General features: G+C 48.8%; 2 protein-coding genes across 10 annotated transcripts in view; one reads left to right on the top strand and one right to left on the bottom strand.

Moving 5' to 3' along the window:
- RBM18 (RNA binding motif protein 18) overlaps positions 1 to 7,690 on the bottom strand; it is a 12,860-nt gene extending 5,170 nt beyond the window's left edge. Inside the window, exons 1-2 of one of the 2 annotated variants that reach the window (XM_072882841.1) lie at positions 7,578 to 7,690; positions 1,274 to 1,400 (exon numbers count right to left, since the gene is read on the bottom strand). In XM_072882841.1, the coding sequence (XP_072738942.1) occupies positions 1,274 to 1,400; positions 7,578 to 7,690 (240 nt within the window). Of the gene's footprint in view, positions 1 to 1,273; positions 1,401 to 2,522; positions 2,685 to 7,577 lie in introns of those variants that run through there. The other variant, XM_072882842.1, reaches the window with a different exon arrangement.
- MRRF (mitochondrial ribosome recycling factor) lies at positions 7,571 to 22,888 on the top strand. Of its 8 annotated transcripts, none has more exons than XM_072882835.1 (9): positions 7,571 to 7,709; positions 7,828 to 7,940; positions 8,752 to 8,903; positions 8,975 to 9,174; positions 9,624 to 9,779; positions 11,011 to 11,129; positions 14,007 to 14,098; positions 19,954 to 20,113; positions 21,657 to 22,888. In XM_072882835.1, exons 4-9 carry the CDS (start codon positions 9,000 to 9,002, stop codon positions 21,732 to 21,734), a joined length of 780 nt encoding a protein of 259 aa, XP_072738936.1. In that variant the 5' UTR covers positions 7,571 to 7,709; positions 7,828 to 7,940; positions 8,752 to 8,903; positions 8,975 to 8,999; the 3' UTR covers positions 21,735 to 22,888. The 8 variants fall into 8 exon arrangements, with proteins under 8 accessions (XP_072738936.1, XP_072738934.1, XP_072738935.1 ...); XM_072882833.1 differs by having other exon boundaries at positions 8,726 to 8,903; XM_072882834.1 differs by lacking the exon at positions 8,752 to 8,903.

Genomic DNA, 22,888 nt, shown 5'->3' with positions numbered 1-22,888 from the left:
AATAAACAAACCAAGTCTTTAGTCAAAACCGACTCAGATGTAAAGAGCCTTTTTCTTTGTAAATCAGTCTTCTGTAAGTACAGCTAACTGACAGCAAGTAAAGTTTATCCCATGGTATCCCAATTCAGGAATATCTTTGGAAGACGCCAACATTCATCTGAGTAACCAGACTTTTATAAAGCAATAAGGGTGATTCTTTCACTTGTTTTGGGGGAGGAAATGGGGAAAAAGATCAGGAGTTTGAAAATACCCAATGCAGAGGCCACTGGAACAGCATTCTGAGGGAGGTTTATGCTACAGGAATTTCTCTAGAAAATACTGTGACTCATTACAGTGATCACATGTGTCTCATTAACACCTATCTATGCTTATTGCAGGTCCTGCTCATGCGCACTGGGGGAATTATCCACTCGGTCCTGATCTAGGCTCAGCAGTGGAATGTCAGCTTCAGGACATTCCTATAAAACTTGATTCACAGCAGTTGAAAGTTCATGCTGCAGTGCTGTTCCACCTTGCCATGAACAGTCATTCCAGCATAGCTTCTAGAGCTAACGCACTGTGTCAGGAATCTTCTGACATCCTTACCAGCAATTGCACAGCAAAAAGAGGAGGGCATACAACAACAAGCAATCTCCAAACATACTGTTCTTCACAACTTTTGAACAATTCTAGCAGAATTGTGGCAACATAACTACAGCTCTGATGTTACAGGGGAGCATGACTTGAAATTTTGATTGGTAACAAGAGCTAAAGCCCCAAATGGACAGCCAGGGGCAGTTCACTCCAGGATGCTGCAGATTTGTCACGTCGTACATCTGGCAGCATCGCAAAAGTTGGTGTTTGTGCATTCATGAAGCCAAAGAAAAACTAGGATGACTTCAGAGCAGTTCTGGATTTCAGGTGGTCTGGCAGGCTGATCCAAGGCTCTGTGTGGATCGCAGCATCTCCACAATACAACTCCACGAGCTCACTACAAAAGTGGACCAAAGAACTAGCGCCTTCCGATTAGCATTAGAAAGCAGGACTCAGGAAAAGACAGCACAGGAGAAAGGAAATCACTATTGCTACTTCCAGGAGCAGTCACAGAGTGGCTGTCACAGAGTTGGGGCTGTTGGAGTCTGTGGGTTTCTGCAGACAAGGTATTTAACTTATCCCTTCCTGTTTTAGCTTCACATTGACATTAAAAAAAAAAAAACAACCCGAACCAAAACCACACAGAGATGGGGAAAGAAGCCAGTCATTTAAATCCGAATTTTAGATAAAAGCAACATACCTGTTTGGTTTCAAAGTTCACAAAACAGTAACCCCTCGGCTGCCCCTCCAGAGCACCAGACTTGTGAAAGAGAAAGTCAAATTGCTTTACTTTGCCAAACTTCTGAAGGAGTTTGAGGAGGTGGTATCTGAAGGGGAGAGAAGACATTTATGAAACCTTTCACGACTCTGAAAATGATAGAGAGGAACCCCCTGACACACACACACGTATCACAGTCAGTTACATAAGCAGTTCAGCTGTGTCATACATGTATTCCCAAATATCCACAAAGTTGGGTGCCCTGTACAGGTCCCTTCAGCATCCACAGCTCTGAGCTGCATTATCAGTGACTGCTCTAAAGCCCCAAGGCACAAAGCTTCCCTCCCAGCGGTGCCAGCTGAAGGGCACGCAGAAGGTCTGTTAACAGTTGGCTTTTGGACAATTATGCAATGTTTTGCTAGGAGTCTAGAAGGGCTTTGCCTCCTGCCTCTCTAAATCACACCTACTTTGAAGCATAAACCTTGTGTCCCCCCCTCCCTAGCCCTGATGTGACGGCCCGAAGCTCCATCCCCTGTGTTCCCTCTCCCTGCACAAGCAGTCCTAGCCCACAGTCCAGAGCACCCTGCGTCCCTCAGGATCCCTGCTATTCTTGCTGCCCTCCCTCTCCCTGTACAAGCACTGCTAGTCCCATTCCTTCCCTGTGCCAAGCAGTATCAGTGCACTGACAAGGACATGGCCAGATCATACAGAAATGCAGCCACCCTCTGACTTGCCTGGCAGAGCTGGGGAAGCACGAAGACAAAAGAATAAGCAGAACAAACTGCAACCAGGAATTGACAGTACACCAGGCAAAAAAAGGCACCAGACAGACCTCAGCATCATCCAGGCCAAATCTGCCAGTGCTTCTGGCTCAGACAGCTTTTCAGCGACACGCACACGAAAGTCAGACACTTATTTAGCCAATTATCTTCCTGCCATCCAGTGGGGAGTATGCTGCTTTCAATAAAACTGGGAAAAGCCAGAGTAAATCCGTCTGCTTAGTATCTAGTGCACTGAGCAACTTAAAATTAAGAGCACATTTGTTGCACAGGCCACACCTAATCCTGAAAGTTCTTTGCAGCTTTTTTTGGTTCCCTGGGATCAAAGTGTTTAACACCACTAGCTGACCTAGAAGGAAAATGACACCTGTTACTATTTCACTGCCTGACCCCATCCCTAGAGTCTCAGAGTTGTCTAAGGGTTTAATAAGGGCCTCTTAGTCAGGACTCACCTTCTCCTGATCAGCTGTACAGCGTTCATTAGCAAGCCACGTAGTCTAAGCCCAGTTTTCAGCTTGCAAGATAACACTCAGTACTCTGAAAGCCTACCAGCATAACTCAACGTGCCCATGGACCACCAGGCATTGGATGAAACCTTGCATGTCCAGACACAAATGACTAGTAGTGGCCCAAGATGGCCAGATGCATCAGGCAACTTTAGAGACAGTGCAAATGGGAAGGGCAGACAACATTTTTCCTAATAAAGCCTGATAGGATGTTTGAAAAGGGCCATAGTCCTTTGTTAAGCTTCAGGAGCCAGGCAAGAAAGTTCCAGGAATGTGAGTCATCTCACAGGATGGGTCACGGCGGACATTCAGGATATGCACTTTTAAAGAGGTGAAGGTGCAGCAAGCGTTCAGATGAGCAGTGCAGAAGGGCCAAGTTATCTCCCAGGGGAATAAACACATTGTAATTGATTATGGAAGGCTTCCTACATCCTTTGGAATACAGATGAAGCACTGTGGTCTTCCAAGAGGCCTATGAACCCTCAGTCTCTGCCCAGAAGGCAAGGGAGACAGAAAAGCAAGAGCAGGAAAAAAAAAAAAGGTGCTGGTTACACAGTAGCTGAGTTTCACCATTACACCTCAAGCTACCAACAAGCAGTCACAGATGTACAAGTAAAAACACTAACTTTGGAGCCATGTGATGTACATAAAACCCCACTTGCTGAACTTTCAGAGCCTCCAAAATACATAAACACACCTCAGGTTTGTTTCTGTAAACATATTGTTACAAAAAGCACTCCTAATTTCAGCAGTATGAAAATAAAGCCCTTGCCACTAGAATGCTATTCCCCTTTTGGCAATTACAGAGGCAGTGGAAGAGCAACGATGATTCCTGTTGCATTCTGTTTAGCAACAACAAAGCCCCTGCAGCTACCCTGCTAAAGGGAACACTTTGTGTGTTTTTCTTCTGAGAACCTCTGCATTCAAATAACACTTTCTTAGCAGCAAAGTGGTAGTTGTTCCTTTAAAACAAATTTCATTAAGAGTCTAGAAGCAACCTAGGTAATCTATTTTATTTAGAATCTTTAGATCGTAGATGATGCAAACACTATTTTCCAACCACACATGCAGTTTTTACAACTGCAGGTCACCTGCTCTCCGTGGAATAGCTCAGGACTGAAGTCTTGTATAACTAAAAGGTTCAGGCTGTGATTATGATTTGTTATTGTTAATATAGTGAGGGCATTAACAGTAACTTGACAAGTAGTTCTCCAAGCCAAGAGGACTTCAGTACTGAAGGAAGACCTGTCGTGGAAAACCTGAAGCCTTAAAAAAAAAAAAAGTGAGAACATGTAAAAAGCTTTACTATGGCAACGACTTGGGTTACCCAGAGCATGGAAGTTATTCGCACAGATGTGGCCCCATCGTGCTGCACAGATCACTGCAGCCAACCTCAATTTCCACGTCCTGTCATCTGATGTGAATGCGAGACAAACCAGCAGCTCCCCCATTTCCTTTTCCTCCACTCTTCCTCCTGGCACCCCGAGCGCTATTCAAACACAGGCAAGGCTTCCTCTGAACAATGCTGTCCCAAGGATACCGCAAAGGTACCGGGCCACATGCAAAACCTATTATTGCGAAGAATTTTGCCCCATTGGGAGTCGGTAGGAGTCTGTAACAACAACTTACGCACACATTGTTTTCTAGGTGAGAGTCATCAAGATGGGATCCTAGACAAGCAGCAGAACAGCCAAGGAAGTTGAACACCCGCTATTTCATACCCGCAGAAAATGAATGGTCATTCAAAGGCTACTGGAAACTAGATAATATGTATGTGTGGCTGTAGAGCTGGAAATGCACCATTTTGGACAGGCAAAAAGTTTAAAAATCTCAAAAGGCTTTGCGAACAGGAATGGGGAGAGGAGGCAGTCCTACTCTGCTTGCCACACAGGAGACGTAACTAAAGTACTGTTTTTTTCCCCCGCAGGATGGGAGCACTGAGAGGTGATGTGAATAAACAGTTGTGCCACAGCACATCTCCTACCCCCCTGTGCAGCTGGGGGACAAATGCTGCACCAGGCAATGCTCATGGTGATGGTGAGGGAACTCCATGGCTTCCTTGCTCAGTGAAACCAAATCCAGAACCAACCACCTGCTGCCCTCCTCGTGCAGTGCTGCGGCAGGCCCCACAGCAGGGATCGTTCAGCATCAGAAGTGCCTGGAGATGATGTCCTACGTCATGAACAGCTGCGTGGTCCTACGGTGGCAGCTCACCTCCTTCCAGCTGCTAAGAATACACTCAGCAGACTCCTAATACTCCTAATGTTCTTCCACAGGAAGAACAATCCTCTAAGGATGCTGGATAAAAGAAGAGAAGTCACCCAAGCAAACATTACTGGTAAGGAGGAATGCCCACCAGAAGACCCACCATAGCCCAGTATGTAGGGTATGTCAGCGTTCAAGATCCTTTGAGACTCCTGTTTGAGTCACAGTTACTCGGTATGTGCAATAACCTCCTATAAGCCATCAGCTGGCAGGCTGTAATTTGTGGGCAGCCCTACATTTATAAATTCCTATTACTGCAGCTTGTGCTCAAATGTGTACGTTACCTATTAACTCCCTAGCGCTTGATTGCAGCTATAGGTTGCTCTCTAAATGGAAGACTTGGATTAATTCAAGACTTTCTAAACTCATTTCTGCTCAAGAAAGTCACAACCGGTCATTAACCCTGCTAACAACTCAATCAACTTTACTCCGTCTTAAACAAATCTAACATAGAAATTCAGGGCAACCCTTTAAAAATCAGATAAAAGCAGCAAATGAAGAAAGAGATATTTAGTTTTCAGGTGTATGTTTTTAGTCATGTGATTAATAACCTCAATAGGGATCATTCAGATGAGCAACTATGAGCAAAGATGTAAGCCCTTAGGATAAGAAAGTAAAGGGTCAAGATGATTTACAGAAACTTACTGACCTGACACAGAACCGCACTCTTTCTCTTTACACTGACAATGTGTTAAAAGGAACTTCCTTTTTTTTTTTTTTTTATTCACAAGGAAACAGATTACAATATAGTTTGCAGGAGAGAATAGCCATTTTTAAAGTAAAACCAAAAGTGATACACAGAATTATAAAGCCTGAAGTAAGCCACAAGCACTCTCACTCATCACTGGGCAAACTTTAAACATTTAGTAGCATGGAACCACTCTAGGTTTGATGACGCTGGAGAACGAAGCCCCTTGTCCCCAGCTGTGATGCTGCTCTAGACACGGTCCCCGGCAGCGAGGGTACCAGGGCAGCCGTGCCGCATGCCCAGACTGCTGAATTCATGCTGCTGCAATAGGTTATTCAAAAAGGAACAGCCTGCCCGTGTAAGAAGCTGACTAAAACCCACAAAACTCATTTCACCCAAGGTATTAAAACAGTAGATTTTGCCATATAAAGCTATTACTGATCTGGCCTAGATTCAGAGGAACAACCTAGACTGAAAGGGTCTTTAAAAACACCACTAACGATCACCCTGGGAAGTGAAGGATCTAATGCATTTACAAACACCCACTATTCTTCCCCTCACACTAACCCAGTTTCCTGAATCTTTAAGGACCCAGCAAACAAGATGTTCAAGAACTCCTATATCTAATTTTACGTGGTCAGTGAATGTGGACAAACCAGAGTGACATAGCTGTGGGATAAAAATGGTAATTAATGCAGAAACCACCCGAAGCTGAATGGCAGAAAAGCACAATGCATTAATGATTCCATTTAGAGGCTATTAGAAAACTGCTCTGCTATGATGAACCACATTTAGAATAAAAACCTAGCACCTGCACACACACAAAAAGAAGCAAGAAGAAAAAGTATTCCATGACAGGCATATACAATAGTTAATCAAAAATGCTTGTTTCTTATAAGCATATAAACCCCAAATTGTTTGGGTTGGTTGTGGGTTTTTTTTAATACAACCTACCGATTTCTCAGCGCACTATCCAAGTATTGGACAGCAAGTCATATTTCCTTGACAATTTAGCCGTTCAAATATTATGTTTGCTCAGAAAATAATTATCTGTAGTCTGGAGAAAACACAAAATGCATACACACACGTGTTTGATTTATGCACTTACCCACTGTAAGCAGCCACTCACACTGCACCCTACCTCATCACCACTCAGTTACTCGAGTAACTCTCCTCTGTTCAACCTACATCCCACTGCTGACACCAGCAAAACAACAAAACAAGACCCTTGGTCACCCTGGAAGTCTCAAACCTAAAGTTCTAACATTTCCATAGTCTAGAAAACAAAGATGTTTTCAACCCCTAGGCTTCCAGCCCGAGCAGTGACTCAAGAGGATCGCTGTATGCAGTGGTTAAGTGCCTGCCTCTGAGCCCCTTGGTCCGTGGGGCCAGCGCAGCCCTGGAGACACCCCACACAGACACCCCACATACACACCCCACACAGACACCCCCCCACGCACACTTCAGGCCAGCCACTGCCAGGCAGCAGCACCGAGCAGACACAGGGCCACCCACTCACTGCCGTGGGAGCTGGGACCAGCTGGCAAATCTGCTCGAGTGGGCGACCGTCACCCCTCGCTGCGGGGCAGCGGCAAGAGCTGGCTGTGCTACAGTGGCCTGCGCTGCCCTCCTGGGCACGGGGGCACCCCCAGCGCGGGTCCCCCAAACTGTCACCCGTCCCACACCCGGGCGAGGCCCCGGCACCGGGGACCGGAGAGCGGGCAGCGCTCGGACCTGACGCCGGGCCCTCGGGGGCAGCCAGGCCGAGGAGGGAGCGGGCAGGAAGGCCAGCGGCCGGGGAGCGGGGATCGGGGCGGGGAGACCTGTCACTGTCTGGGGTGCTGCGCTGCTGGGGGCGGGGGGCAGCACCGCTGATGGGGGGGGGGGGAAGACGGTCCCACGGACGGGGTAACGGCGGGGCGGTGCCGCTGCTGGGGGCGGGGTAGCGGGAGGGAGGCGGCGCCCCGGGGGGCCGGGGGAGGCGGAGCCGCTGACGGGGGGTACCGGGAGGGCCGGCGGGGTGCGGTGCCGCGCCCGCAGTCACTCACTCGGTGATCTTGGGGTCGAGGTTGCCGATCCAGAGGCGGTGCCCGTCCTGCAGGGCGCCCTCGGAGAGGATGGAGGCGTTCTCCAGCGGCAGCGTCTGGCGCCCCGGCTCCATGGCTCTGCGGAGGGCACCAGTGAGAGCGGAGCGGGGCGGGGCGGGGGACGCGGGCTGGGGCACGGGCCGGGCCGGGGGACAGGCCGGGCCGGGCCGGGCCGGGGCCGCACTCACCATGACACTGCGGGACCGCGCAGGCCGCGGCCGCTCCGTCTTCGCGCAGGCCTCACCCCGCCCTTGGCGCCGCTTTGTGACGTAACGCCGCGGCGCGGCCTGATGACGCCGCTGGAACGCGCGGGGCTGCGCGACGGTGAGCGAGGCGTCGGGCGCCCGCTCTCCCCCTCCCCTTCCCCCTTCCCCTTCCCCTTCCCCTTCGTCTTCCCCTCCCCTCCACCGCCCCCGGTCCCCGGCCCGGCCCGGCCCGGCCCGGCCCGGCGGGCGGGGCAGCCCGGCCCTCCGCGGGGCACCGGGGGGCGCGCGGGCGGGGCGGGGCCGGCGCGTCCTGAGGAGAGGGGGGCAGTGGGGGCGGGGCCTGTCGAGGGGCGGGGCCTCGTACAGGGGCGGGGGCTGATAAAGGGGCGGGGCATCGCGTGGGGGCGGGGCCTGTGCGCACGTGTGGCGGGGCCGGGGCCCCGCGGGCGCGGGGCTCGGGGGGGGCCGGGATCCCCGCGGGGTCCCGCCGCCGGGCTCGGGGAGCAGGGGGCTCGGGGGCCGCCGGCTCGGGGGCAGCCGTCGTGCCCGATCACGGGGCTGGGTGCCCCCGGAGCGGCGGAGGGGAGCCTGCGCCCGGGAGCGCAGGGAGGGGCCGGTCCCTCCGGTGGCCGTCAACGGCAGCTTCCCGTCTGCCGCGGGCATCGCGGCCTTGTCCGAAAGGGACCCGCTTTTCCGTCTGTGTTTCTGTAGCTCTGAGCACAGCAGAGCCGCAGCCTGCGGTAACGCCTCAGAGCCCCGAACAGCCCAGGCTGAAGTAAATCCCGTGAATTCGGGGGAGCTCGGGGGGTTTGGGGCCTCAAACCTCGTGTGACAGAAATTAAAGTTTCTACTCAGCTGACGTGCAAATACCAGATACTTTGACGAGCTGTTCCTGCTTAGCAGACGTGCCTTTTGTCTGCTACGTCCAGGCCCGAGCCCCTCTGGACGCGCAGAGGCCACACAGATGACGTGGGCGTGGGCTGGCTGCCACCGAGCCCCTTCCACTGAATTTACCCGTTGGTCACTGCAGTATGCCCAGGCCTGCTGCCCACCCTGCTGAACCATCACCTCGCACTGAGAGGTACAACTGAGACCTGAATCTTGTTTCTTTTTAGCATGCCGAGTGGACCACCTGCCTTTTCTCTTTTCCAGGTGAGTTAGAGAAGAGCTGTAAACGATGGCTATGGCACTAAGATGCTTCCGTCATCTGCCTTCCCTGCTTTATCGTTCTTCGTTCGCTATGGTACAGGGGCTGCCGCAGGCTCCTGCAGGCTGCCCAGCCCTGCTCCTGGATGGCTGCAGGCAGTGCGTCCATCAGAAGCAGCTGACCAGACAGCTAGCTACCAAAAAAGGTAAAGGCGGCAGCCTTTTTCCTGGTGTTTGCAACCCCTCAGTATGTTGCCAGGATTTCTTCTCTTCTCCCTTTTGTCTTGTGTACCAGTATTGATCTGACTTAGGCAGAACACAGCTCTGGAGGAGCTGGTTTGCCTGATGGTGTTGCAGTGTACAGGAAACCTGAGCCCTTCCCAGGGGAGAGGTACCGCACGGAGCTGCTGCTGCGCTGGGGCAGTACGCAGCAATCGTCACAGTCCAGGCTGGAGTCAGTGCACTCAGCGTGACCTACAAAAACAGTTTGGCTTGTGTGCTCAAGTGCTGGGCTATTTACTCATTAAAAAATAGAGTTACTTCGCTTTATCTTAGTTCTGAATCTAACAAGGGGTTTTAATATCTTATTTCTGCTTTCTAATGCAACAACTAACTGTTGTCAGAAATAGAAATTAATTTTATGTGTAATCTGCAGCTAAAGGTAAAGGGCAGAGTCAAGCCAGAGTGAACATCAGTGCTGCCCTAGTTGAGGATATTATCAATTTGGAGGAAACCAATGAAGACATGCAGGCAGTGGTAGAAGCTCTGAAAGAAGATTTCAGCAGAAATCTCAGTGTTAGAACCTCACCAGGTTGGTAACTTTCTTGTATGGTGCTAAATTGCCTGTAAATAAGGATACCAGGCCCAGTAACAGAGAACTCTGATTTTTTCAAAATTGATTTTATTGAGTTATTCACTGGACACCCAATTTCTACAACCTTGACGTCCCCAACTAAAGGCTTTCTTCACCCTGAGCTTGACCAGGAAGAATCCATTTTTGTTAATAGCTTCCTGGAAATAGCTCTTGTAAGTGGGAGATGTCAAAAGTGTCTAACTGAACTGTTTGCAGATGTGATGAAGAAGCAGGTTGTCAGCTAATGGTGCAGTAGGGCAGGAAAAATCCAATTGCCATTAAATTAGCCTTTTGGAAATTGCCATCAGGCTGGTGTCTGGCATATACAAACTTTTTTTGCTGTCCGTCTTTGTGGTTAGTGACCTTTACAAGCCTTGTTCACTTAGTGAATTTTGTGTTTTAGGAAGAAATGTGAATATATTTGACTAAGCTACAGTTACTATAACACTCTGAACATACGTATTTGTAAGTAGTATCAAGTTTCAAGGATAAAATTTAACATTAAACAATGACCAAATTTGAATCATTCACCACCCCAGCTCTGGCAAGGGCACTTCAGTCTTTAATGGAGTTGGAAAGCGTAGCTCAGTCTCTTAACTATTTATTTTAACCATAGGTATTTTTTTTAATTGCACTGATAAAGTACCTCTTGTCCCATGTGCCTTTTGGCCTGTTAACATTTTGCAGCAGAAACTAGAGAGCAGATTAAAAGTAGCTCAGGGAGAAACTGAATACTTTAAATTAGGCAGTGTACAACACCTTCTCTTGGGACTTGGAAAAAAAATGAGGGGTTTAAGAGAGCACTGCTAAGTTAAAGACAATAGTTGTCTTGATTTTTATAACAGCATTTTGATTTTCTTTAAGTTCTAAGAATTAAAAAATAATTATTTCCTTTTAATTCTTAGCAATCTTGCTTAGTTTTTCTATTCTAGTAACAAAAACAAACAAGAATTTTGTTTTCACGTTTTTGTGCTTTAGAGTAGCATTGAAATATTTAGCTTTCAAATACCACAGGGGATGCATGAACACAAACAGCACCTGAAGTCTGGATAGACGTGGTTTTTTTCTTTTGTAACATCTACATTTTGCATACCAGAAGGGAAATGGGACACTGCGTACGCGTTTTTCTTCAGCACCGCTGTGAATTGCTGTATCGCATTGAAACTCCCCTGTGTTTGGTTCTTTTGAGGGGTCCTTGATCACATAATCGTGATAACAAAAGATGGGAAGTTTCCGCTGAACCAGCTGGGGCAGATCTTACAGAAGTCACCGCAGCTCATTACAGTGAACATGACCAATTTTCCAGAGGTAAGGACACATTACCAAAGGCATTGCGAGGGGAGATAATTACCACAGGAACAAACAGGTTGATGCTGAGCAAAGGAACATTTAGGCAAAATCAGTCAAACCTAGCAGGGATGAGAGCTCTGGCTGGGCTGCGCGTCGCTTCGCGGCTGACACAAAACAGCAGCGGTATTTTGCTGCCGACTGCACGGGGCGAGCGACTCTCCAGCCCTGCCTGGCGCACATAGTGTTACACGCTGCCCGTCAGGCTGCGATTGCTCTCAGGGTCGTATCCAATAAATGCCACAGTATGAGGGGTTTGCTTTGGGGACTGGTTTCCCATCAGTTGGATCGGCAAGAGCTTGGTTGAAAAGTGGCGCTGAGTGTGTCACAGACCAGCTGCCTGCATTAACCTGCCAGGTCTCCCTACTTCCCATGCTTTTACGGCACCCAGTAGTCTTGAGCGCACACACACTCTCCTTTGGTTCACCTGAATTACATGCATGGAAGCGATGCTGCATCTGCCCCGTTGTATTTATGTCATTTCAGTTCCTCATGAAGATGTGGCCATGCACAGAACCAGATGTGTAGTTGGAATAGTCTGTATTTGTGCTGGGGACACCATCAAACTCCTCTAAAACTTGCTTACTTATCACCAGGGCTGGTGACGCCCCCTGAGAGCTCATGGAAGAAGCTGCTGACATAGCCTACGAGCTTCTGCAAAGCCTCCCTGGTAGGACTAGGCTGGACCTATGCTAAGGGCTGTCGCAGGGCCTGACTCGGGCACTGCTGAGGTTAGCGAGCTCCTCCCTTGGCAGCGCCTGCAGGTCAGAACCCGAATTAGGTGCTTTGACCTGTCCTCTGTGAGAGCTGAGTTCCCTTAATTTTCTGCAGGAGCCTTAGTTAGACTTGCCCCTAAATGAAGCAGCAAATCTGAATCCCACCTCAGGACCAAGCACTGTTGGTCCCCTGCAGCGGGCTCACACAGATAGAGCTGGGCAGCCGTGCAGATAGGAGCGGTAACGAGCACAAGGTTAGCTATTCATCCTGCTCCAGGTCTGGAGGTTTGCCAAAGCTTATCTCTATTTATTTTGCAAAGGCTTTCCCCAATTAATTAAGTCAGCAAAGTCTCAGAGGAGGTTAGTGTAAGGCACTTGATGCCTAAGTGTTTCTTAAAGTGTATCCAGCACGTATAATGGCTTTGAAGAATGAAGGCCCCTCATCAGTGAGTGCACCGAGGTCCCTCAGAGTGCCGGAGCTGAGAGGGCTGGGAAGTCACTCCATGACTTAGCCTGTGTCCAACTGGGCGGGAGCTCAGGCTGAGAAATGGGCATGTGAGAAATTAAATATCACTATATACCATTGCCTACATTTGCTTTCTAAGCCAAAGGACCATTTTTCATTTGAACTAGAGCTAGAACTATTTCTCTCAATGCAGTTTTATACCATAACCGTTCCATGGATAGACTGAACTCTTTAAAACCATTACAGACACGTTTACTTGATGTCATTATTTACAGCATATAGTCAGTACTTCATGGCATTGAAAAGCAAATATAAAAGCCTGAAGAGTCTGGGAAATAAAATAATCATAGAAAAGGACTTGCAGCGCCAAATTCTGTTTGCCCAAGAGTTACAAAACCAAACAATACTATGTTTTTGAAGCATGGCTATTTATTTCATGGGCTGCAAGATGATGGGGGCAATATTGCAATATTTTCCCTTTCCTCTATCTCCTCCAATATGTATGTTAAACAACACAGCTTTTACTGAGCACTTCCTTCCTACAGAGCAAGCGCTGTCCATAGAATAACACATTTACATTCCTAATGTGCTGAGATCATCTTGGTTACATTTTCTCTGCCCTTGTTGTGTTCTAGAGGACAGCAGTTACGTCTTACAAAACACTAGCAGAGCATTCATTTCGTTCAGTGATGTCACACGTCAGAGACCTAAACAAATATGCAGAGCTTTAGTTTGTGCCTCAGTTGACAAAAGCTGAACTTCATAAACACAGTCTACTGCAGCAGCCTGGAGCTAAAGTTAATGATGGGAAAGAGTATCAGAAATAGCAACGCGCCTTGTAGGAAACGCCACGCGAGTGCCACAAGAATACAGACTTGCTCCGTCTTGTTATTGTCAATGTCAAGAACGAAGCAACCTGGCAGAGCACTGCAGGAGCTCCCAGCAAAGCTCTGATTTAGCGGTAAAGCCTGACACTCCGTAAAGGTGCACCAGCACCCTGGGATGGGGAGGGAAGCCTTTTAATTGCTTTGCAGTTACCAGGCAAACCTGCACGCCCCACCTTTTAAGCAGAGCAGAGTGTCAGCCAGCGGTGGTGGAGTTTTGAGAAGTTAATCCTAAGTAATAAGCTGTAAAATAAACATAGAGCTGGGCACGGGCGCTATTTCTCAGCCAACTGCTACTGCCCTGATGTAATGTGGTTAGGTTGTAGTGCTGAAGTGGTTAAGTTAGTTAACGTTTCTAAATTGGCACTGTGTGATTTCTAGTGGGAAACATTCAACTGGAATTTTTAAATGCTCAGAATCTTTCATCTCCTTCACCACAGTCAGACTATGCCTTGGGAATTTATTGCGGTTTCACTCTGCGTTGCCTCAAACCATTCAAATAGTTTCAAAGAAGCAAAACAGTTTTCTTTTGTTGTTGCTTCCCTTCCCCTCTCCCCCCCTTCGTGCCCCCCTACCCCGATACCGAGCGCGGTGGTAGTTTCCCATTCGGTTTGATCAAAGCTCTCCGCACCAATGTAACTTCCTGATCTTACTGGTAACAGAAGTAAATGTTTCCATGTTCTGTGGAGATGGATTGCCAACTATTGACAGAGTTCTGGCATATGGGAATGATTATTTCCTAATTCCCTTTACCTTTTGATCTGTTTTACAGAGCACAGCTGCAGCTACGAAGGCTATAAGGGAGAGTGGCATGAACCTGAACCCAGAAGTGGATGGGACAATAATTCGGGTGCCAATTCCTAAGTGAGTATTGATGGCTGCCTGAGTTCATCGTCATGCAAGATAATGCAATAGGTTGCAGTGAGCGCCCTTCAGAGGGTACGCATGCACGATTGCTGTAATGTCATGATGCAGCTGCTTTCCAAATAGCTGTATTTCAGGTTCAGAAAAAAATATGAGCCCCTAAAAGCATCTGGTGGAAGCTCTTCCAAGTGTCTGAGCTCTAAGTCACCACATTTTGGCGTCTGGTGGTTGGTCTTATTGTTCTTTATCTTCCCCCTGCAGCGGAAAGTTGGTCCTAGCTGGCTGCAGCACTTCGCAAGCGACAGCCAAAGGCTTTGAAGCTGTATTGCCTTAATTCAGGGGCTGATTCTTTGCTGCCCTGCTGTAAATTCCTTGAGTTACACCAGCACAGAGCAGCAGTAACACAACAGTGAACCAGTAGTATTAGGGGTGAATAGCACCTTGCTGTAGAGAACACTAAAAGGAACTGATGAAAGAAAGAGGGAGGAAATGGATAGCTTTGACTAAAAAAAATCCTCTCCCTCTTCTCCTGTAATACATGTTGTCTAACTGACGGCTGTGTGGAAACTTTGGTATAGGGCTGATAGAAAAGTAGGCTGCTCCTGGCCGAGGACTGAGCATCGCATCCCTCACCCCTCCCAGCCCTTGGACAAGGCAGGAGGTGCCACTGTGTCAGTGCTTCAGTTTGGATCAGGAGAGCGCTTTTGAAGCGATCTTGATGATCCCTGCTTAGTGTGCTTTGGGCTGCAGCGTGCTGGGGTCTCTGCCTGTGAACGGGATTCCTTTCAGATGAACTAAATAAATAGAGAGGTACCCTCTGGGAGCGCACCGAGTGCTCCCCCACTGCGCACGTGTGTTCGGTCCCTGGGACCAGGCTGGACCTTGTGTGGAACGAGACCTCCCAGCAGCTCTGCTCATACCGTGCTGCACATCTTGCTAGCGTAGACACAGCCTGTAACAGGGGCAGTAGCACTGCTCTGCCTGGGCTTGGGTGGTGCAAGGAAAATTCACGAGTTCTGTGGGTGCTCAGACCCTGCAGCGATGGAGCCGTCTGAATACCCTGGGCAGATGCAGATGTCCACGATCTCACGCCCTGGCGTTACACGGCGCTGGGCTGCTGTGAACAGCTCCCACAAAGGGTAAAGACTGCTCCGTACACTGCCTGCGCGCACAAACACCTTGCACGTGCGCTGCATTTTACAAGCAGGTGACTTCTCAGTAAAGATGAACCAAGTATTTCTTGTGCTTTAGATCTACTTTAAAAATTCTATGGAATTTTATCTAGCATTTTGATCAGAGAAGTCTAATTGCAGCTTTCCGTTGCTGTCAGTGAGAGGGAATGACATTATCATTCTATTTGCTGATTTTCTTTTCCCCGTGCTCCCTGCCCTTCCCCCATTCCTCAGGAGAGGAGGCAGAGGAGGAGGAGGGCACCATTATCTTCATAATTGCTGAGGCTCCCGGGTTGCTGCACAGTGGTTTGATTGTTAATGGGCACTTGGGTCATCCTTGAATATGAATTGCAGGGGAGGAAACTCCAAAACTGCAAATCCCAATCTTTAAAACAATATTGTTTTTTAAACAAATGTGTACGGTCTGTCACTATCTTCCGCGGTGCTGCAGAGCGAAAATGAGTCTTCTCTCCCCAGGGAAGATCTGCCGAGCGTGCTCCCTTGTTCCTCTGGTGTGTAAAGGTTGCTGCTCCTGGCCGCTTTCTCCCTGGCTGGTTGGCAGCCCAGGGAGGCCCGAGGTAAAGAAGTTTTCGGCCTGGGAGACGACGTGCCCTGCAGGTCTGCCCTCGCGGGCACCTCCAGTCCCATGTTCTCACCCCCTCTTTAGTAACACGACTGGGTCTTTCAGAGTTTCATCCGCTTATCAAAAGGACAAGCAGACAGTTTCAACCTTTTAAAACCTACTGTTGCAAAGGGGGGCAGAAATAATCAAATTCTGCTGGAGGCCTCTCTTTAATATTATATCCCTGAACTACTTTTTTGAATTTAAGTTTTTCATTTTCCCAACTCTAAAGATGTTTATGAAAGAATGTGTGACAGACAGATGCAGCGAAATTGCCAAAATTCTGGTAGGTGTGCAAAATGAGCAAACAAATCAGACATGAAAAGACAATATTGTTTCTGCAGAAATTGGTTCTTTCACGAGGGGAGGCACAGTAAAAGTAAAATCAAACCTGAATTGTCCTTGCCTGTTACTAAAAACTTTTTATTATGACCTATCAGCTGGACATACGTGTCATATTTTGCCTTATGCAGCTCCAGCTATGCTCCAGTGCTTGGGAGTGTTTCAACTGAGCATTTTAAAATGGAGTTTACTTTTCAGTATTTATTCTATTAGTTTAGTTTTTGCATTGCAGTTTTAACAGAAAAAATACACTCGTTTCTTTCGTGTTTACTTCTGCTTCCTGCTAGGATCCCCTCTGCTCCCTAAGGCATTCGCCTGTTTGTGTTGCTAGCACTGCATAGGCAATATTTATTTGTATAAAAAGCATTCTCTGAGGGTTTAAAAAGAAAAAAAAAAAGAAAGAAAGAAAACCAGCCATGGGAATATTTGTATTGGTTGATCTCTTGGCCGAATTTGACCTGACCTTGTGTCTTTTATGGTATTGCCTCATTTTTAGATTCATCTTTTTTGGACCCATTGTGTTACACTGGATATTGTTTGTAAATTAGTAATATTTTTACACATGCTTTACTGAAAGCCAGATGACTCATTTGAAAGTTTAATGACTCATTGTGAGCTTTTTTTCCTTTGCCCTTTAAGAAATATGCAAAGATACCTACTATGGGGAGAAAGGACTCAAAAAAATTAATTTGAAAAAAACCAGAGCTGTTTGAGCTGCGTTGCTCTGGATCGCTCATCATCAGAAGTCTCTTGCATGCTTTTTGTTGAGCAGTATACATTGCACCCTATGTTTATCTGCAATTATGCATGCAGAGTATCTAGTTAAGCCTACTTTCCTTTAACTGATCCCTCTCGTTCACAGGAATTTCCTAGCATTTGAGATACAGAAATTACTCTTACCCACATAAACGTCTTGCATTGGAGATGAGACATGGCCTGCGTCGTGCTCGCTGTGGGTCTGCTCCTGCCGTGCGCGGGGAGAGGAGCATCCAAGGGTTGCAGTGCTTAAACCAGTGGTTGCTGGTGGAAGCAGAAAAAGAGGACGTTACCCGTGGGGCAGCGTGTGTTTCTGAACGTCAGTCACCAGGCTCTGTCCTGATCCTGGCAGGGCAGGACCGTCCCCAGGAGAATGATTTGTTCAATCCCAGCAGGATTTGAGCTGCAGGGCAGGGTGGCTTTCCCCCAGGGGAGAGGGGAAGGGGCGACAGGCGGGGACCTTGGCCTCGTTCCCCACTTCTGGCACCCCTTCCCCAGGTTCACTTCACGCTTTTTTTGTCTGTAAAGAGGGCGTAGGGGCAATGGTTACTAGACAGAAAAGAAAACATATCTAAGAACAGCTTAAAAGTCTCAGATCTGGGGGCAGGATTAAACAACTGTCCTTAGAAACCGTGGGCCTGGCTCATGTTGATGGATTCCTTAACCAGAAACAGCATCTGCTTGAAAAAGTGTCTGTTTCTGGCATTGTTGGTAGCATTGCTGAGAATTTACACACAGTCTGGCTGGAACATAAAACCCGCTGAGAAACTCCACAGCGCTGTGCAGTGATAAAAAGAAATTGGTGTTAATAAAGACAGACAAGGAGGCATGAAAGCTGTGACCCCGTGCCAAGAAGCATAGGAAATCTGGCAGCGCTGCATAAACAAAAACATTTCCTTAAAGGCTCGGCAGCCCCAAGCAGGCGAGTGATACCCTCAGCACAATTCGCAAAAGCTGAGTGGGAGCAAGGAGGCGAATAGCTGATGGCAAGCTCGCTCTCCCACAGCTGAGGCAGCCCTGCTGCGGACCAGCTCGCCTCGCCACCCAGCAGGAGATGGGAGAGATTTCCAGCTCCTTCCTCCAAGTTTAGCAGCCAGGATTGACTCCCCGCCCCCCCAAAAAGCTGCCTGAGAATCTGACCTCACCCGGACCTCTGCTTGTGAGCTGGCTTTGCTGGTTTTGCATGTGCCGCGGGACCTCTGGCTGGGGAAATCGAACACGAGAAGCCCTAAAGGCATCGATGTTGGGATGCAGAGGAAACCACAAGTAACCCTGCTCACTTCTAATTAAGTGTTCGGTCCAGGCTCAAGCCTGTGCTGACCAGAAGCCTCTCGCCACATGTGAAATTCACTGGCCATCTCCCTCCAGCTGTCCCTCAGCAGGGAGGACAGGCTGGGGGAGCCGAGCCACTGCCTGCGGGGTGGCCCCAGGCGAGGGCAGCGTGCCTGCGAGAGGGCACCGTGGGTGCCGGGAGCTGGGTCGCTGCTCTCTAGGTCTGTCAGCTTTTCTAGCGATCCCAAATTCCTGTAATTACCAGGCGGTTCTGGGAAGCCTATTCCCTCTTGCACCATGAAATAAAGATAACTGGCGAGGGGCCAGCGCCTCTGCAGACATCGGCTGCGAGCGACCTGGCTGCTGAGGGAAGGTACCGGCGTGCGTGCGACTTGCTGGGCTGAGGGTCCGAGCGTGCCTCGACAGCCTCCCCGTAACGCACACCCGTGCGGGGGCAGAGCTGGTGCTGCCCTGGGAGCCCTCACCCCATTTCCTGAGCTCTGCAGGAGGAGTCCTGGCCTCAGTGTTTCGGTGACCCAGGCTGTTGCAGCCCATTTCTAAATACTCCTGTGAAGTGTTTATTTTGCAATATCTTCTGCGAGCAGACGGGCACTCTCCTGCCAGCGAGTCTCAGTGAGTGCACCGGGATTTTTCATTCTCAAGGCAGTCTGGAAACTTCAATAGCCATGAAAATAATTAAAATATTATTGTTAAGTACTAGCAGTTGATGTTGACAGTGATCAGCTGTAGGTGCTGGAGCATTACCAGAGCTGAAGTGACACGTCAGCCGTTCCTGTGCCTTGTTCAGATGGCCAGACTCTCTCACCACTTGCAGTTTTTAGTTTGGGATGGAAAGTTGAGGATTTTCTTGTGGCACCACAGCAGTAACTGGTCCCGTGTTGGGGGGAAGGTGGAGCTGAAGTTCTCCTGAGCCGAGTTACCTGTGGCTAGCCATGTCTAGCATCATCCTCTTGTCAAACTGAGCATTCACATCATCTTGGTGGAAAAGCCTGGTCATGAAGAGCTGGAATAAGGTTGAGCAAAACATAAGCTCTGTAGCTTCCAGATATATAATTCAGGCTCTTCAGCTGCAGGGAGACAATACCGAGTTTCAGGAAGGGAAGGAGGTTTCCTCCCAGCTTTGCAGGATTACACTTTTCAGTTCCATCTCTCAGGTCTGGAGCTGGATTTTCCCTCTTTCCTGCAGATGCTTTGGCAGCAGAAAAGAGGAAAGTCTGAACATTTCAGCATAGCTTTCAGGCACTGCAGTGACAACTATAAAACAAGTAAGGTTAAGTCCCTCAGCTTAGGGCTGTGCTGGGAACTTTCTGTTCTAGGCTCAAGACTTGCTTCACTGGGGTGTACTGCCCTGGCGATGTTGCGCAGAGGTGGCTGATTTGCTTAGGCGGATCAAAGCAGGATAAAAACACGCCCCAAGCTGTTAAGTCCCTCTGCCCTTGCGACATAGGGCCTCCACCCAGAGCGAGCTCTATCTTAACGCAGGCAGCTTTTGGGTGTCCCTGCGCAGCCCGGCTCGGTGCTGCACGGCAGCTCTGTCTAGGCCAGTCGGGGAGGTGCCGCAGCGGAGAGGATCGCTGCATTTACCTGAAGTCCATCGCAGAAAATAAATCTGGCTGTGCTACACATGACACTTTTTCCTTTTGGTGTTTTTTCTTTCCCCTCGCTGCTAGGGTAACAAGAGAGCACAGGGAGAGCCTGGCCAAGCTTGCCAAGCAGTCCACCAACAAGTCCAAAGAGGCCCTGAGAAAGGTGCGAAGCAAAAGCATCAACCAGGTAAAGAAGTTCAAGAATAAAGTGTCTGAAGATACCATCTGGCTGCTAGAAAAGCAGGTAATTTTTTTTTCCTTCTGCCATATCATGATATTTCACAGCTCAGTGGTGCATTTGTCCCAGCCCTTGCTGACAAATCTCCAGCACTGAGAACCTGACTGGGGAATGTGTGGTCCTGGGCTGGATTTTTGGAGTCGGCAATGGCCGTTGTATTTGCTTTTTCTTTGTGAGATTGGGGCTTCAATCTCAAAGCAAAATTTATGATATGAGCTATTGCAAGCTGACACAGGAGAAAAAAAAATGTTTCCTGAAAGCTTTCGTACTACAAGGGATTGTTGCACAACCCAGATGAACTTGGGGAGCAAAATGACCCACGTCCATAGCTTTACCACCATTTACAGTGCCTGGCCACTGCAAAACAGCTGGTGTTAATGAGGATTGCTCCAGTTTGTTATTAATGAAAAGGCTAGCAAGATTATCTCTGTTAGGAGTTTTTGGCTCCAATTCAGGAAAATACTTAAGCACATGCCTAATTCCCTAAGAGCAGATGTCACTAAAGTCAATTACTTGGGCATAAACTCAGGCACAAGCCTAAGTGTTTTGCTGAATTGATGCCTCTGAAGGCAGGCCATTACTTTTTAGCTGTTTGTTTATTAACAGCTAAAGTTAGATACATTGCAAATGCTTTGGGACAGTTCTCTGTGTGCTCACAAAAATAAACATTGATATACAGAGCATTCGTGCAGGGAGAAAAAATGGCCATGCTATTGTAACTGAATCCTGTTGGGAAGCAGTTCTCCCAGAGCAGACAGATGGTTTTCTGCATTTGTAGAGGTAGCGTCTCAAGTCTAATTTTTGCTTGTACCCAAATTTTTCAGCATGAGGAAAGGTCATCGTCATATACCTTGGACCTTGGGAGCGAGTACATCTTAATGAGTCTTGTAAAACTAGCGCATAACCCCCCCGATGTGCTCCAGCCCTTATCTGCACTCGCTCAAATAAGCGCATGCACATTTTGGTCCTGTTTACACGCTTGCTATGTCCATCCTGTGTTACCAGGATTCCTGATCCCTAGGCAGGGCTTTAACAATAGCCATTTATTTCTTTTTACAAGAATTAAACAAATCTGTTACTTGATGTGTGAATTCTTAGCATGCACTAAGAATTACAGTATGCTAGCATGTACTGTGCTCCTGCTGTTACCTAGTTTGTTCTAATATTGCAAAGGTTGCAGGAGGCAATGAGATGCCCTCTCTTCTCTGGTGCCGACACCGGCAGGTCTCTAACTCTGCCTTCCTCTGAAGTCGCTCTGTTAAATAAGGGCCTGACCAAGTCATTTATAAACCTCAGCCAAGAGTTTGTGTTGCGCATCTCTTTTCAGAGCCTTTGACCAGTCCCTGTTCTCACTCTGCAGATGTAACACTGGCACAGAATCACTGAGGGCTGGTGGGAGCTCCCAGGAAGAGCTAGTTATTGCCCCAGCACTATTCTGGGTTTTATTAGGACTTTAGACTTTGTTTCAGGAGGTGATCCGGTCATTCCTTTCCTTTTAAACTCTGGCATCACCTAACACGCGATTCAGACTTTTGCTATGTTGCCGCAGATCCAGCAAATGGCAGACAGTGCTGCAGCAGAAATGGACAAGCTGCTGGCAGCAAAGACCAAGGAGCTGCTTGGATAAGCACCATCCCTATGGACACACTCCCCCCTCGAGCAAGAACGGACTGCCGTGCACCCCAGCGGCCATCCCTGCCCAGAGTCAGCAGCCTCGGGCGATGGGCAGCTCAGCTCTGTGCTTTGGCTGCTCCAATTCCCCACCTTGGATTGTACTGGTGGGAGGGGGAGCTCTCCTCGCTCTTCTTCATCCAGGTGGCAACAGAATTGGGCGAAATAAGATTAAAAATAAAATAGCAGGACGGAGGACTGGGGGCTGCTGAAAGGGCTCCCACCCAGACGCTGAGGCACAGGAGGAAAGGCTGCCCCGCTCGCCTTGCGCCCCAGCCCGTTTGCATCCCAGCACCTCGCGGCCTGGCAGAAGCAAGGACCACGCACAAGAGAAACCCGTGCTGTCGTGCTGTGAACTTCGGCTGTGAATTTATTTTTGCTTAAAATAAAATCAAAATGAGATGTGGAGGAGCAGCCTCGGGACAGCCAGTTCCTGGTTGGTGTGTCCCCTTGGGTTCATGTGTCTCTGCCCATTGCCACGGCCAGCAGAGTTACCGGCAGCTTGGCCACTGGGACGGCACGAGGGAGCTCAACAGCGACTGGTGACTGGCGCAGGGTGGGCTGGGGAGATGGGCTTTGCTGTTCCCTAGGCTTCGCAGATAGAGAGCTGAAACCAGTGCTGTCGGCACGGCTGTTTTAGCCAGGACTGAGAAGACCAGGAGCCAACACAGCAACTTTCCAAAACCAGCATCTGCCCTCCCTGACCCATTACGGCACACCGGTGCAAGCCACCAGTACCACATTTTAGGGGGTAGAGGAGGTAGAAGCAGAAGGGTACTGAGCACATTGTGCAGCTCACCTCACTACCAGCAGGTACTTCCCGACAGCAGCAAACGGCCTCCCCGCAGCCTCAGGCGATGGCAAGAGGAGGGAAGGTGGTGGCCAGCCCCGGTCCCAAAGCATTTGGGTTCAAAGAGCACTCGGTGCTCTGCAGTCCTTAAATAAACAACTCCCAAAAAGTTAGTTTGTGTGCAGTGGGGAGGGGGAGGAGGATGAAGGATTTTCTTTGCTAGGGCCCCACATGTCAACAATTTCTCTGCTTTGTGTATTTTGGCCAAAGCGCTTACCATGATAAATGAATAAAGGAAAATGGTGAGCCCAGGGCGGTTA

The sequence above is a fragment of the Ciconia boyciana genome, chromosome 18, assembly GCF_034638445.1.
Source record: "Ciconia boyciana chromosome 18, ASM3463844v1, whole genome shotgun sequence".
Lineage (NCBI taxonomy): Eukaryota > Metazoa > Chordata > Aves > Ciconiiformes > Ciconiidae > Ciconia > Ciconia boyciana.
The sequence above is the reverse complement of the archived record's forward strand: the minus strand, read 5'-3'. Positions and strand labels throughout refer to the sequence as shown.